General features: G+C 35.3%; 1 protein-coding gene across 4 annotated transcripts in view; it reads right to left on the reverse strand.

Moving 5' to 3' along the window:
• Nucleotides 1-897: 897 nt before the first annotated feature.
• The window catches only part of MIGA1 (mitoguardin 1), a 91298-nt gene continuing 77684 nt past the window's right edge, over nt 898-14511 (reverse strand). For 3 of the 4 annotated variants that reach the window (XM_060139711.1, XM_060139710.1, XM_060139712.1), the window contains exons 12-16: nt 13528-13626; nt 10437-10571; nt 9281-9334; nt 6258-6374; nt 898-4538 (exon numbers count right to left, since the gene is read on the reverse strand). In XM_060139711.1, coding sequence (XP_059995694.1) covers nt 4320-4538; nt 6258-6374; nt 9281-9334; nt 10437-10571; nt 13528-13626 — 624 coding nt within the window. In that variant the 3' untranslated portion in view covers nt 898-4319. The remainder of the gene's footprint in view (nt 4539-6257; nt 6375-9280; nt 9335-10436; nt 10572-13527; nt 13627-14511) is intronic. The other variant, XM_060139709.1, reaches the window with a different exon arrangement.

The raw sequence follows: 14511 nt of genomic DNA on the forward strand, positions 1-14511 counted from the left end.
GTAGGAAAGACAGCTGGATAAACCAAGTGAGTTTATAATGATTTCCAGCAAAGCCCTACAAAGAGTGTAACAATAGGACACTGAGACTCTCGTAGAGGAGTATTTTAGACAAACATAAAAATTCGGAGCGACATGTTTAAAGGGCAAAATATTAAGTTCATGTAGCAGGGTCAACGAGGACGGCATGAGACAACAGGAGGATGGCAGATGACAAAGAAAACAGAAGATGAGACTGAGACATGGATCAGGTTTCCCATTCCATCTCCAACCCTATATCCTTGCTAGGAAAAAATTTCACCCATATTTGTATGGTTCGTTTATTAAGTAATATACTTAAGTTTATGTTTAGTTTAACAGTCTAAAAGTATAACTATACACATTTATCTATACAGTACAGGTTTATTCTAAAATAAACCTCTTCATTAAAAAGTCCCAAATCGAGAATACTGTTTTTATAACGAGGTAAACCCTTCTCACCATCCGGTGTCTTCAGTGGTGTCCAGGCGGCATCCCTCTCCTTGACTAAATGTATCTGAACCAAGAAGTGGTGGGCAAGGGGCATGTCTGAATAGGGAAGGATGCACGTACATCAATAAGATAAATTTATATTGTGTTTGATGGCAATTTTAACCAAAACACTTTAAATTATTAATAAAAAAACACAAGTACTTTGCCTTTATTGATCACAAAACTCTTTTCTCTCCCAGTTAGTACATAAAGAAAACATACTTTTACACTTGATTTCAGTATTTCTGCAGCGTTCTGTATTCTCCATGCCTGTATATGTGGTCTTATGGAGACTGAAAGCTCCCATAAGGTAGGTAGGGTTTGCTGAGACAAGTGTGACCTTGCAAATATATATAAGCATTGTATAAAATATTCAATACATCAGCAAGATGTACCATCACTTTTTTATTTGGCAGAAGTAGAAATACAGCCATGTTACAGTGCTTATTTTGGCTAAAGAGCCAGTGCTATTTTTTTCTGCTACTGTAGTGTTTCACTTTTACATAAATTAATAAGTGCAGTCCTTACATATAGGAAATAGACACATTTACTGATATCAGCCAAGTAAAGCTAATACACGGTTGTTCTCAAACTAAGCAAAACAATAACATAATATAATCATTAGGAACAAAGAAAGGATGCCCTTATTTCCATTAATCACAGACTATACAAATTCTTAAGTCTCACATACAGAGGTATTTCTAAATTTGATTAATCCAAGCAAAAAAAATATATTTTTTAATTCAGCCTATTTCTTACAACCACTTTGAAATATATATTCCAAATAATTTCCTAATATGTGTTCATATTAAAATAAAAGCAAATTATGTTATGAACATAATTTAAAATTTCTAATTATGAAATGTCACAGAGAAGTATGTTAAATGTTACTTTGGCATTCCACATCTCACATTTAAAGGAATGATAAACTAAAGAATTCTTTTGTAATGCAAATAATCACTCCCTAGATAATCATTTACGTGGAAAATATTATATCTTAAGGCAAGAAAAAGTTTGTAAATATTTTTTATGAAGTCAGTTAATTCAACAAATTAATAGAATCACAATAAATATATACAAATAAAAAATTTTTTTATGAGAAGGAAAAAGTTCTTTGGAGCTGACTATAACACTATGAAAAACTTGCCTTCTTTTTAAAAAGAATCTCATTTTGACATTTAATAAACATATCACAATCCTGCAAGAATAAATAACTAGCCTTTTAGTTGAACAAAGATGTAGAGAAACCAAAATAGAAAAAAAAAAATCATCAAATATAAATCACCTGAACACTTATCTTTTTTCTTCCAGAAAACAGGAGGAAAAAAAATGCATTTTCTCATGATTAATTCAAGGTCCTCTTATAATTCACATAGGGAAGTAGATGGTAGAACTCACGGTGGCAAAGGCAATATTCTGATAATAGTACCATGAAGAAGTGTTAAATAGAGTTTTATCCTAAAAGGCTCTGGACTAATTTACTTACTTTTTATTTTTTAAAACTGCTTTTAACCCAATTTCAAGGCACAGTGAAATTGGAACATACGCCTCAAGTACTCTTCAGTGGTCAGAAACATTCTTAAGAGCTGTTTCTTTAGAAAGGTCAAGTTTCTTCCCTTATAATAGAGAGGGTTTTTTCTATACCTATTACCTTGAAATTCTATTTGGTCATTCTTGTCTCTTAAGTCAAAGGCCACATAGAAAGCCTCTTACTAAGGTAGTAGCTTCTGAAATGATCAGAAACTAACCAACCTCAAGCACTGAATTTGAGGTTGATATGCTCTTAAATATGGGCAATTTCTTTTTTTTTTTTAAGGTGAAGTGTAAAAGAAAAAACACCTTCTGGAAAGCCATTCATCTTACCTGATGAAATAAATTTCCCAGAGTTGTTTCATGTACTAGCAGCATTATTAAATAGTGCAATTCTTCAAAACAGATTTCAAACAATATCCTCCTCAAATAATAAAGTAATTAAGTTTACTTATAGCGTTGTTTATAAAACCACAGCTTAAAACATTCAGCCCCCAAACAGGAAAATTAACATAAGCAATAACTATCTTGCTTATACAATGATGGGAATAGGTGTGTGCACACGTGTGTACGTGTGTGAATCATTCAAGGCCGGTGGTACCTCAACAAGAAACCAAAATACAGGATACAAATTAAAAAAGTAAAATATTACATAATGCAATTTTTAGCTTTGATACCTCTAAAGATATTCCTCCATCAACAATAAGAATTATGAACAGCCAAGTGTTAAATTAAGAATATATGTAATATGTGTAAGAAAAGTTAAGGAACTATATACCCAAAAAATATTAGAGCAATATTTCATATTGTTTAATGTTGTAACCTATACATTATGGAACACAGTACATGCAAACAGCATAAAGGTTCTGAATGTCCTATTTTGTAACTAATATTACATAAATTTGGCACATATATAAACTTAAAACCTTAAAAGATTATGCTTCTTTCCCCACTTTTCATTTTCTATTCATTCATCAGAAACTAGGCACTTTAAAAATGCATTTAAAAAAAATATATTTTAGATCCTTCTGGATAACTCACTCCTAAAATCAATAAAGCCCACTTTAGGAGCAAAATCAACAAATCCAATCTATTGTTTTACTCAGACAGCCACTCTAAATAAGTGGCATATGATTTACACACAAAATTAATACAACTCTGAAAGTATCTAATATACTCTGAAGAACCTTATTCATATGAACAACCCACTTGTTCATACATCTACCATAAAGGACAGGAAACATACTTCCATACCATTAAAAAATATTTTGTTCTATATTCGGGGGAAAAACCTTCAAGACCTCCCTAAGATTCAAAGTATCAATGAATAACTTAAAAATATGGTTATAATATGACAAATTCTCAGTGTGCTAAGTTCTCTATAGAAACAACTAAAAGCCAGTTTTGCACAAGGAGAAAGAAGAAATGATTTTACTGTATCAAGATTAATACCCTAGGATGTGGGGAGATGGTCTCAAAACTACATGGAAAAATTTTAATTGCCTGTCATAGTTAATAAGTGTTATATTTTTAATCAATATTCATTCAAGGGAAATGTTCTAATCTATACCAAGATAAAAGAAATTTCTTCAGTCTCTCTATTGTAACATAGGACCAACTGTAATGTATTTTGGAAACTTCAGTAAATCTAATATAAATTTGTAAACTTCTCAGTGGCAATTCGTTAAAATGTTCTGTAATGATACCCGGCTATTACAATTTCTTTGATTCAAATACTTAAGCAAATGCACAAGCAATAACATAAGCAGTAAGTATTAAACACCACTACTGCCTAAATTTGATTAAACAACAAATAACTTTACAATTAAAAATACATTTTCAGGCAAAGTTAACTTTGTTGACACTAGGAGTAATATATTCTTGCATGTGTGGGCCATAAAAGTCTTGGCTAAAGTATATATATTCCAGGTGCAAAGCATAAAAACAAAGCTTTTGAGAATGAAACTGGACATTTCAGACAGCTTCAAGACAACAAATCAATTAACTCCCAAGTACTGGTTTCAATTCAAGCAGTATTTCTGTAAAATATACATTTCACAAAGATTATTACCTAAAGATTAAAAAAAAGCACTTTGGATACACTACATGGGGATTCAATGACAGAACTTCTGTGTAAGTACAGTACAATCACTCATTCTTTACTAGGTTTTTTTTCCCTCCCTGAGTCCATATCCACCAATTCTGTGTAATATATGTTACAAAATCAATAGTTACCTTAAAATATTTCATAGCACACTGAAATTGTCTGATGTTTATGATACTTATTGTACTTTGGCTTCTAATAGGCCACTGGGCATAACATGACTATGACTACTTATACAGCTACTTGTATGCCTCAGTGCATCGGCTCCAAGATAGGCCATTAAAAGTTCAGTGCGGCGAATGAGCAACTGCATGAGGTCTTCAGCCAAAGTCTCTATACTGGAGTAGCGCACCTTCTCAAAATCAAAAATGTCTTTGAGAAAGAAAAGAACTTGATTCTGGAAAATGAACACAAAACAAATTGGCACTTATTAGACCAAAATTATATTAAAACTAAATAGTTACTAATATTGTAACAAACAATGAATTAGGGGTCAGTTCCACTACTAATTTCAAATCTCAATAGAAAAGGAACCTTGAACAAGTGATTAAACCTTTTTGGGGAGTCTCATTTTCTTTTTCTGTAAAATAAGGGATAATTACTACCTGTCATTTTTACTACTCAGGGCTGATGTAATGATTAAAAAAAAAAAATCTCAGGAGGGTGGGAGGGAGATGCAAGAGGGAGGAGATATGGGGACACATGTTTATGTATAGCTGATGCACTTTGTTATACAGCAGAAACTAACATACCATTGTAAAGCAATTATACTCCAATAAAGATGTTAAAAAAAAAATCTCTGGGAAATGCTGGTAAATACTAAAGCATGTATAAACCTAAGGGGCTACTATTAGTCCTTTCCCAATAATTGAAGTTTTCATTGTTACCTATGGGCACTGGTACTACTTTAAGACAGGAAAGTAAACTATTTCCAATAATTATAACTTATAAATTTCAAATGTACCAAAAATGACCTGACATGTGAAAAATAAAAATAATTTCAGGTCTCAAATCAGTGGAAGACCATGAAGAATATTTCACTTCAGTAACTTAATACTTACGCTGAAACCCATTTTAAGCAACTTGTATGCTACTAAGTAAGTCTCAGATTGTTATGCCATGATGGAAAACAAAGTAATTCCAAAGAACAAAAAAACAGGAATATTTAATTTCTATCCTACAGAAATCAACTGTTAAGAGGTACTAAAAAGGCACAGTTCATAGATTTCATTGGATTTTATATCTGGAAGGGTCGCTGGCGATCAACCTGTATGGTCCCCTCATTTTATGAAGAGGGAGGACAAAGCATGATTTGCCCACAATCAGAGTGCTCGTTAATGGCATACTTAATTCCCAGTCCAAACTTTTCCCTCTAAACACATACCTTACATTTGAGAGGTCAAGTAAATTAATCAAAAATTGAGTTTTCAATGACAGGGAAAAAAAAATGTCCTAAACCATTTACATAAATGTTACATTAACGGCACATAAAATAATTTAATTTTTTAAGTGAAGGGTATAGAGTAACATCCAAAGTTTCAAACATCAAAAACTTCCAAATTCATACTTATGTTTACTTTTATTTGCTCCTTGAAACTCAGCCTAAATTCAGGACTATTAAATAGTGCGACTTTTCTTGGCACTGTGCCAGGCAGAAATTTCTGCAACAAGCTGCAATTTGTGTTTTGGTAAATTTAAACTGCTGACTTTGGAATACAATTTTAAACTCCCACCTTATTTCTCACAGCTGGGATTTTATCATTCATATTACCTTTAACTAGAACTTATTTCTAAATTGCCACATGTGCAATAAAGACATATTATTTGTTTTACAAATTTCAGAAGTGTCCAGGCATGCAGAACTGTCTATAGCAATTTGTTTAACATTGTAACACACATAAGAACACGTACACATTACAGAAGGAACTGATAAGGTGAATGGACTTGTTGAATCTTCTCCAGGATAAAACACCAAATCTATATAATACTGTTTCACTGGCATGGGTGACCTTTATAATCTTAAATTTAAATAACATTCTTCTACAAAACCAAACAGAATAAAACTTTATCCGTTTTTCAGTTTAGAAAAAAGAAATGATTCAATGACTGAACATACCTTAAAGAAGCAACATAAGTCATAGAGAGAATTTCTAGGACCCAAAAAACCCCAGGCTAGGACAGGGCTGATGTGCTCACAAATGGCATAAAAATGGGCAAAAAATCCATCTGGGATCTGTTACGAAGTAAAGGAGAATCAAGTTATTTTTACCTTCTTGCATTTGCTTGCTATCCATCATATGACCAGCTCTTTTTAAGGATAGACCAAGGGTCAATGATAAGCTAGCCTAATAAGACAGTTAATACACTTAACAAGTAACTGTTAGAGTCACAGAATGCTTTAAGTAGATTTCATATCCTAGCCAACAGTCTCAATTTGCTGAAAACATTATTTCTTAAAGGCACTTTTACCTCATAAAAAAGCAATCACAGTGCTGTAACCAAGCAATAACAAGAATGCTACAATGTTCCTTAGCAGTATAATTTTTAGGATGAATGAGACCAACATGGTTTTAGCTAGTTCAGTAGAATTTAAGAAATTCTACTCAATCACTTAATTAGATTATCTGAAAAAGACTAAAATGAATTTTTAATTGATTAAGCACAAAAATATGCTTACTAGAATTCTAACTTTTAGTTAAGGAACCAGATATTATTGAAGCATTTAATTAGGCAATGCACCTTCTTGTGAAATAGTAATACATACAGTTGTGATTTAGGAAACTCTCTAAGTTTATTAATAACTTTCTAAATCTCCTTTGTTAAATAACATCCTGTGAGATTTTGTCATAGCATCTACTGGGGATAAGTATGCCTTAAGATCCTGTCTCTTGGAGGAGTTATCTTCTATTTTACAGGCTCCAAGACATCTTTTAAATCTCAAATTAAAAATATATTATAACAGCAGTTACCATTTAATGAGTACCCACTATATACCAGATAATATGCTAGGTTCTATTTAATTTAATAAGACGTTCCTGAAAAATTAGGTCATGTTAGTATCATTTTAACATGTAAAAAGTGAGACTTCAGAGGGGTTAAAAAACCTATCCTGGGCTTCCCTGGTGGCGCAGTGGTTGAGAGTCCGCCTGCCGATGCAGGGGACATGGGTTTGTGCCCCGGTCTGGGAGCATCCCACATGCCGCGGAGCAGCTGGGCCCGTCAGCCATGGCCACTGGGCCTGCGTGTCCGGAGCCTGTGCTCCATAACGGGAGAGTCCACAACAGTGAGAGGCCCACATACCGCAAAACAAAACAAAACAAAACAAAACAAAAAACCTATCCTAACTCACATACAGCTAGTTAGTAAAGGCCAAAAAGTTATCACGGATACATGGACTGTAGTCTAAGAGATGTTCTGCATATATTAAAATTCTAAATCCCATACTTATATTAACTATATATATTAACTATAATAGGAATTCAGACAGGTATGAAGTTAGCATAGGCTGAAGTAGAAGAGTCATGCTTCATCAAGGAATAACGTGAACTGAAACAGTAGGTAAAATTTATTTAAGTAGACAGGATAGAGTATGACATTCCAGGATAGGAAATAGTTCCCCAAGACGTAAGATATATAGCTATCTGTGGATACAGGAAGAATATTAGTCCAAGGCATGAGATTTATACTAAGAAGTAAGAAATAAGGTTAGGTATAATGATAATAATATTACTATCATTATTATTATGGAAACTACTACTTATTAAACTTTTTTATATTTACTCTTAATTTTATGTTTTATCTCATTTCATCTTTACAGCAGCTCTATGAGGTAGGTATTAACTTCATTTTGCAAACAGGAAAACTGAAGGTCAGCTGACAGTAACTTGCCTATGATCATAATGGCTAGTGCGAAAATCAAACCTAAGTCTACAAGTCTGTTCCCCAGCCCTAAACCAGTGGTTCTCAGACGTTAAGAGTTTCTAATCATTTGGGGAGCTTGCTAAAAACACAGGGTCTTTAGAATCATTTTTTATACAATTTTTAAAGGTTACATTCCATTTACAGTTATTACAAAATATTGGCTATATTCCCCATGTTGTACAATACAACCCTGTATAACATCTTTGAAACAAGAATTATGCAAATATATGGTTTCCAGAATTATTTTTAACAAGCACCTTCTGCAGATGCTGTGAGAACTATGCTCCAGAAACACTGCACTTGGCAATACTATCTCAAAGGTATAAGACTCAGACTTAGAAATATGGACATGACAAAATACTGTAGGTCAGTGGGCAAATGATAATAAAATAATAATAACCTATAGGTGCATAATGCACTGTGTCAAGCACTGTTCTAAGACACTACATTTAACCCTCAAAAAAACCCCATGAGGTGGAAACTATGCTCTTCTTTAGAGATGAGAAAACTAAGGCATAGAGAGGTCAAGACTTGCCTGAGGTCATAGCTGGTAGGTGGCATCTGAATTCAGGCAGCCTCACCCCAGAGTCCATCCTCCTTTACCACAGGAGTGTATGTGAGAGCAGTGTGTGGTGGGTGAGATAGCCTGGAGGGTGCAGAGCGTGCGAGCAGGATATGACTTTGAGATGTTTTTTGGTAGGCGCTCTCAGTTGAATAAACCAGCTAATCAATCATCATTTCTCAACTGGATTACATGAAGTGGAATCCACTATGCTAAACAATTTTTTTTTTTTTTTTTTGCTGTACGTGGGCCTCTCACTGTTGTGGCCTCTCCCATTGTGGAGCACAGGCTCCGGACACGCAGGCTCAGCGGCCACGGCTCACGGGCCCAGCCGCTCTGCGGCATGTGGGATCCTCCCAGACCGGGGCACAAACCCGTGTCCCCTGCATCGGCAGGCGGACTCAACCACTGCGCCACCAGGGAAGCCCTAAACAATTTTTTTAATCTTAAAATATCATTAAGTGAAAAAAAAAGTCTATTAGCACTGTTTGCAACTTTAAAAACAGAGAAGCCAACGCAGTGCCAAAAGATCACTCATCTAGCTCGAGGGACAGTGCTTACGAGCTGCCATCCCCCGCTGAGAACTGACTCACAATTTTCTTTGACAGGAGCTTCAAATTACTTTACAGAGAACTCCAAGACATAATGAATTTTACCTTCATCTGTTGCCTTTTCTGTTTCAACACTGACCAACAACTTGAAGCCACAGCCTAAACACATACAGAGGAGAAAAAGCAAGATTTAAATTTATAACTATATAAACTTTCCATTTAGAAAAGAGTGACTTTAATTAGAAATTCAAAGTTTAAAGATCTAAAATGTTTAAAACATTAACTAAAAAGAAATAGTCCATGCTCCTTCTATTGTTTGTAAATATCAATGAAAAGATGTTTATAAATTTTAAAATTAAATACAAAGCCACTAAAAGAAAAAGGGTGGACTCCGGTGACAAGGAACTTGGTAATTATAGTTCAAGTAATATTTTTTTCTTCAAGAATAGTAGTGCTGGAAATAGCTGTGAGTTGAACCAACAGTCTTATTCAAATAAAGAACTAAGAAACATAACCATAATGACAGGGACAAAAACACCCAAGTGGATCCTGAAGGAATCTGACCCTACTCTGGCATGACCCCACTTCGATCAACGTCACTGTCCCAAATCAGTTACAGAAATGGAGACATGTATCTTTTATGGTTAAAACATACTTTGAAGGAAAAGTATTATAATATATATATATTTTTTCCTCCAAAAATATATATATCGTCTTTTCACTGAAATTGCTATATTTGTTTAGTCATAGAGCCATTTCAGTTACAGATAATTTTTTGTTAGGCCTGAACTAGTTTGAAACCCAAGTGTTTTTTGAGATCTGAAGAAATACTGGGTCCTCCAGGTCAAGGCAGGGACTGACAGAAGAGCCAAAAGGAAATTTCATCTTCAGATGTTATATATCATACACATCTGATCCCAATATCAAAGGATGAGCTCAGTTTCCATAACAGTCGTTCTACAGGCAGACACATATATATAAATCTTATTCATCTTCCTATTTTTTAAAAAAATATATTTATTTATTTATTATTTGGCTGCACTGGGTCTTAGTTGCAGCACGCAGGATCTTTTAGTTGTGGCCTGCGAACTCTTAGTTGCAGCATGCAGGATCTAGTTCCCTGACCAGGGGTTGAACCTGGGCCCCCTGCATTGGGAGTGCATTGTCTTAACTGCTGAACCACCAGGGAAGTCCCCATCTTCCCAATTCTGACTAATTTTCATCAAATTTAAATGGTTGAGAAAGGTAAACCACCACTTACGGTTTCTTTGAAGGAGGAGTTTAGCCAGCGATTATTTACTACATTCTGTATGGATGTGGGTGGGTTTTCTAAATCTTCAAAGGAATCCATTAATATAAAATCCAAAACAACATCATAAAAATTTAGATTTTTCACCTGCATTAAATTATAAGTTAAAACAGAAATTATTACTACATAGAGCTGAAATGAAGTCTGAGCCAGGGCTTCATACTGATACATTACAACAGCAGTACATTTTTAGTTGAATCAGATTATATCTCTGACAAAAGCAGAGGAAGAAGAGAGACAACTATGAGAACTCACCACCAGAAATTATAATTCACATGACAGCTGTTCCCTCCTAGATCCTATCAGGTGAAATTAATCTCTCCCTCCACTCTATTCTAGGAGTTCTTTGTTCATGCTTTTATTGGGTTGGCCAGAAAGTTTGTTTGGGTTTTTCCATAAGATGTTAAGGAAAAACCTGAACGAACTTTTTGGCCCACCAAATCTTATGGTATCCACAATGCTCATTCTGTTCCGTCATTTAGTTACTGGTATATCTGCCTGTCTTCCCCACCACATCATGAACCTCTCGCTCTTTCATTCATTCATGCAAATTGTATTGTACTACATGCTGTACCAGGTGCTGAGACTTCTACAGTAAGCAAACTATATGCTTAGAGGTTAGTGGGGAAAAGACAGCAATAAATAATTCCACAAATACACAATTAAAACTGTGATAAACACAGTAAAGGAAAAAGTACACGGTACTATGAAAGCTTATGATGGAGCTTCTAATCTAGACTGGATGTCAGTGAGGGCTTTTTTCAAGGAGTGAGGCAAGCCAAGTACATGAAATACCTTGTCAATACTTGAAGGTAAGAAAGAACACAGTGATGTGGAGCCAAAGAGTATCACTGAAAGTGTGCCGCAGCTCTCTACAGCACGGGGGCGAGTGCCTAGAGACAGGAGGAAGGGCCAGCTCCTGCACAGTTTATGGCCCAGGTTAATGACTTTGGATTTTATCCTCACAGTATTTTGGGGGGTAGTGGTGGAGGGGAGATGGATGATCAGATCTTCTTTTTTAATCTTCGGTAACTCATGAATCTATTTCTTTTTTTTTCCAGTTTCAGTGAGACATAATTGACATACAGCACTGTAAAAGTTTAAGGTGTACAGTATAATGATTTGACTCACATACATCATGAAATGATTACCACAGTAAGTTTAGTGAACACCATCATCTCATACAGATACAACACAAAAGAACTAGAAAAAAAAATTTTCCTTGAGAACTCAGGATTTACTCTCTTAATGACTTTCATATTTATACAGCAGTGTTCATTATCTTTAATGTGTTGTACATTACATCTGTAGTACTTATTTATCTTATAAGTGGAAGTTTGTACTTTTTGACCACTTTCATCCAATTCCCCTTCCCCTGACCCCCTGCCTCTGGTAGCCACAAATCTGATCTCCTTTTCTATTATTATGTTTGTTTGTTTTTAAAGTATAATTGACCTACACTATGTTAGTTCCTGGTATACAACACAGTGATTCAATGTTTCCATACATTTTAAAATCATCAACATGATAATTCTAGTCTAGATATTACATAGTTATTGACTATATTCCCCACACAGTACATTTCATACCTGTGACTCACTTATTTTATACCTGAAAGTTTGTACCTCTTAAATCTCCCTCACCTGTTTCTTCTCCTCCCTCCATCCCCCTCCCATCTGGCAATTACCTGTCTGTATCTATGACTCTATTTCTGTTTAGTTAAGTTTGTTCATTTGTTTTGTTTTTTAGATTCCACATGTGAGTGAAATCATACAGTATTTGTCTTTCTCTGCCTGACTTATTTCACTCAGCATAATACCCTCTAGGTCCAACCATGTTGTCACAAATGAGAAGATTTCATTTTTTTTTTATGGCTGAGTAATATTCAGATTTGTATTGCTCAAGACCGTTTTGGCAGAAATGTGGAGAGCAGAACAGAGAGGAGGAGGAGTGAATGCAAGGAGGGGAGAAGCAGGCAAGAAATTGGGGAATGCAAAACGCTGGGGTAGCCCAAGGGAAAACAACAGTTACTCAGACTACCACGGGGTGGGCAGCAACAGAGAAAAGTTGCAGAAACTGAAAGGTATATAGGAGTTAAATTGACAAAACTTAGAGATGAATATGATAAAGTAGGCGAGGACCAGTGACGTGTAAAAGCATGAGTCCCAGGTTTCGGGCCTGCGCAACTGAACGGATGCCAATTCCTTCACTGAGTGAGGGAACACCAGAGAAGGAAAGATCGTGCCTCCGTGTTTCTGCACCTACTGTCTTCTCTGCCTAGAAAGCCTTTCAGTCCCTCGCAAACTCATTCTTTTAGCTTCCATAACAACAAAATATTCCAGGCTCATCATGTGCTTTCTCTAACCCAGCACAGAAATCAGCCATTTTTCCAAGAAGTCCTAGTTCCTTTTAGTGGAGAGTGGTACTTAGAAGTTAAAATCTGTGTGCTAGAAATAATTTCTTTTGAGGTGTTTCTGCTCCCAGACCCTCTCAGTGAATAGAGCTAGGAAGTTTATGTGTGTTTATGTATATGCAAACCTTTCTATTTATTTCCCTATCTATCTATCTATCTATATTGTAAGCTATGAATTCACACTGATAGCTCCAATTCCAATCCTAGCTTTTTTATACCTCCCTTCTCTGACAGTGAGTTATCTGGCTCTGATCATTCTTAATGTATTTAATTGTTTGTTTGATCCTGTGTATGCAGCCAATTCCCTGGCCCCACTGAGCTGCCACTGTCCTAGCTGAAACCATCCTTGCACAGGCTACCATTACCACCCTGCTGGGGCCTGCTCATTGACTTCTGGATGGAAGAGAGGGAGAGAAGGAATGAAGGGCTTCCTAAAAAAATAGTATTTCCACCTGCTGCCTCAACGTATAAAGACTGTGGTTGCTCTTGTTTCTGACTCGGTCATAGCCACCGTCACACAATTGGTTTTACTGTCATTTAACAAGGACAAGGAAACAGTGGCCTCAAATTATGTAAATATTCTGAGTAAATAACTAAGGGGGACAACTATTATAAAAAATTTGAACTTACTCCTCTAGCAGCAAGTTCCATTTCAGTACTATCCCAGTGATCAGTCTGCTCTAAAAAATAGATCATTTCATCAAAAACATCTTCAAACTTCTTCGGATTCTGTAGAAGAAAACACACTTTAATCCTAAGCCCGACTTTATAACAAGGCTCAAGCCTACAAAGTAAATAAGTTACTCTTCAAGTAAGTTTGTTAGATCTTCATTCTGTTAGGTAACTGAATTAAAACGCACTTTCAAGGGATGCCATATTCATTTGATTTAATATTTTGTTAGTCCAACATTTTGCAGAAGCCAAGACTAAGAATGTAAGTAAAATGTCATACGCAAACTGCTTACTACTCAAATATGTGTGCTTATTTAGGTCAGTCCTTAAGATGAAAACTCAGTTACAGCAGATACTACGCGATGCTTTCGATGCAGTTCTATTCCTTTTGGAGGAACTCTAGTTCAAATCAGTGGGTTTATCTGCCTTGGGAAGGCCAAGAAAGCAACGTAAGATTTACACTGGGTTTATTGTCTTTCTAGTGGTAGCAATTTGATAGGCAGAACAAGCTACTGTGTTGTTTTAATTTTAATTTCTTTGACTATAATGCTATGGAACTTTTTCATATAATCATTAAACATTGTTTCTTGTTTTAAAAAAAAGATTTACATTGGGAATTGCAAGTAGTTAATATCACCCTAAATTTATGTTGTATTTTTAAAAAGTTTGCTTTCCCATTTATCCTGTATTTAATCATCGTAAGAACTCTCTGAAATAGGGTACCATAAATAAAATTCTATTCTACAAATGAGGGAACTGAGGTTCAAAGGGACTGGGTCTGAAAACCAGGTGTTCAAAGGGCTCAGAGAAAGTCTGGTTTTTGTTTTTTCCCTCATCATCTGGACACAACCTGCATAAAGGAAAGTGGTTCCTCACAGTCTTCATAAAGTTCTTGCCATTGCTTCTGCCTCTCTCAGTCCCATGAAGATGAGTAAGAGGCAG

The sequence above is a fragment of the Lagenorhynchus albirostris genome, chromosome 2 (genome assembly GCF_949774975.1).
Source record: "Lagenorhynchus albirostris chromosome 2, mLagAlb1.1, whole genome shotgun sequence".
NCBI classification, from domain to species: Eukaryota; Metazoa; Chordata; class Mammalia; order Artiodactyla; family Delphinidae; genus Lagenorhynchus; species Lagenorhynchus albirostris.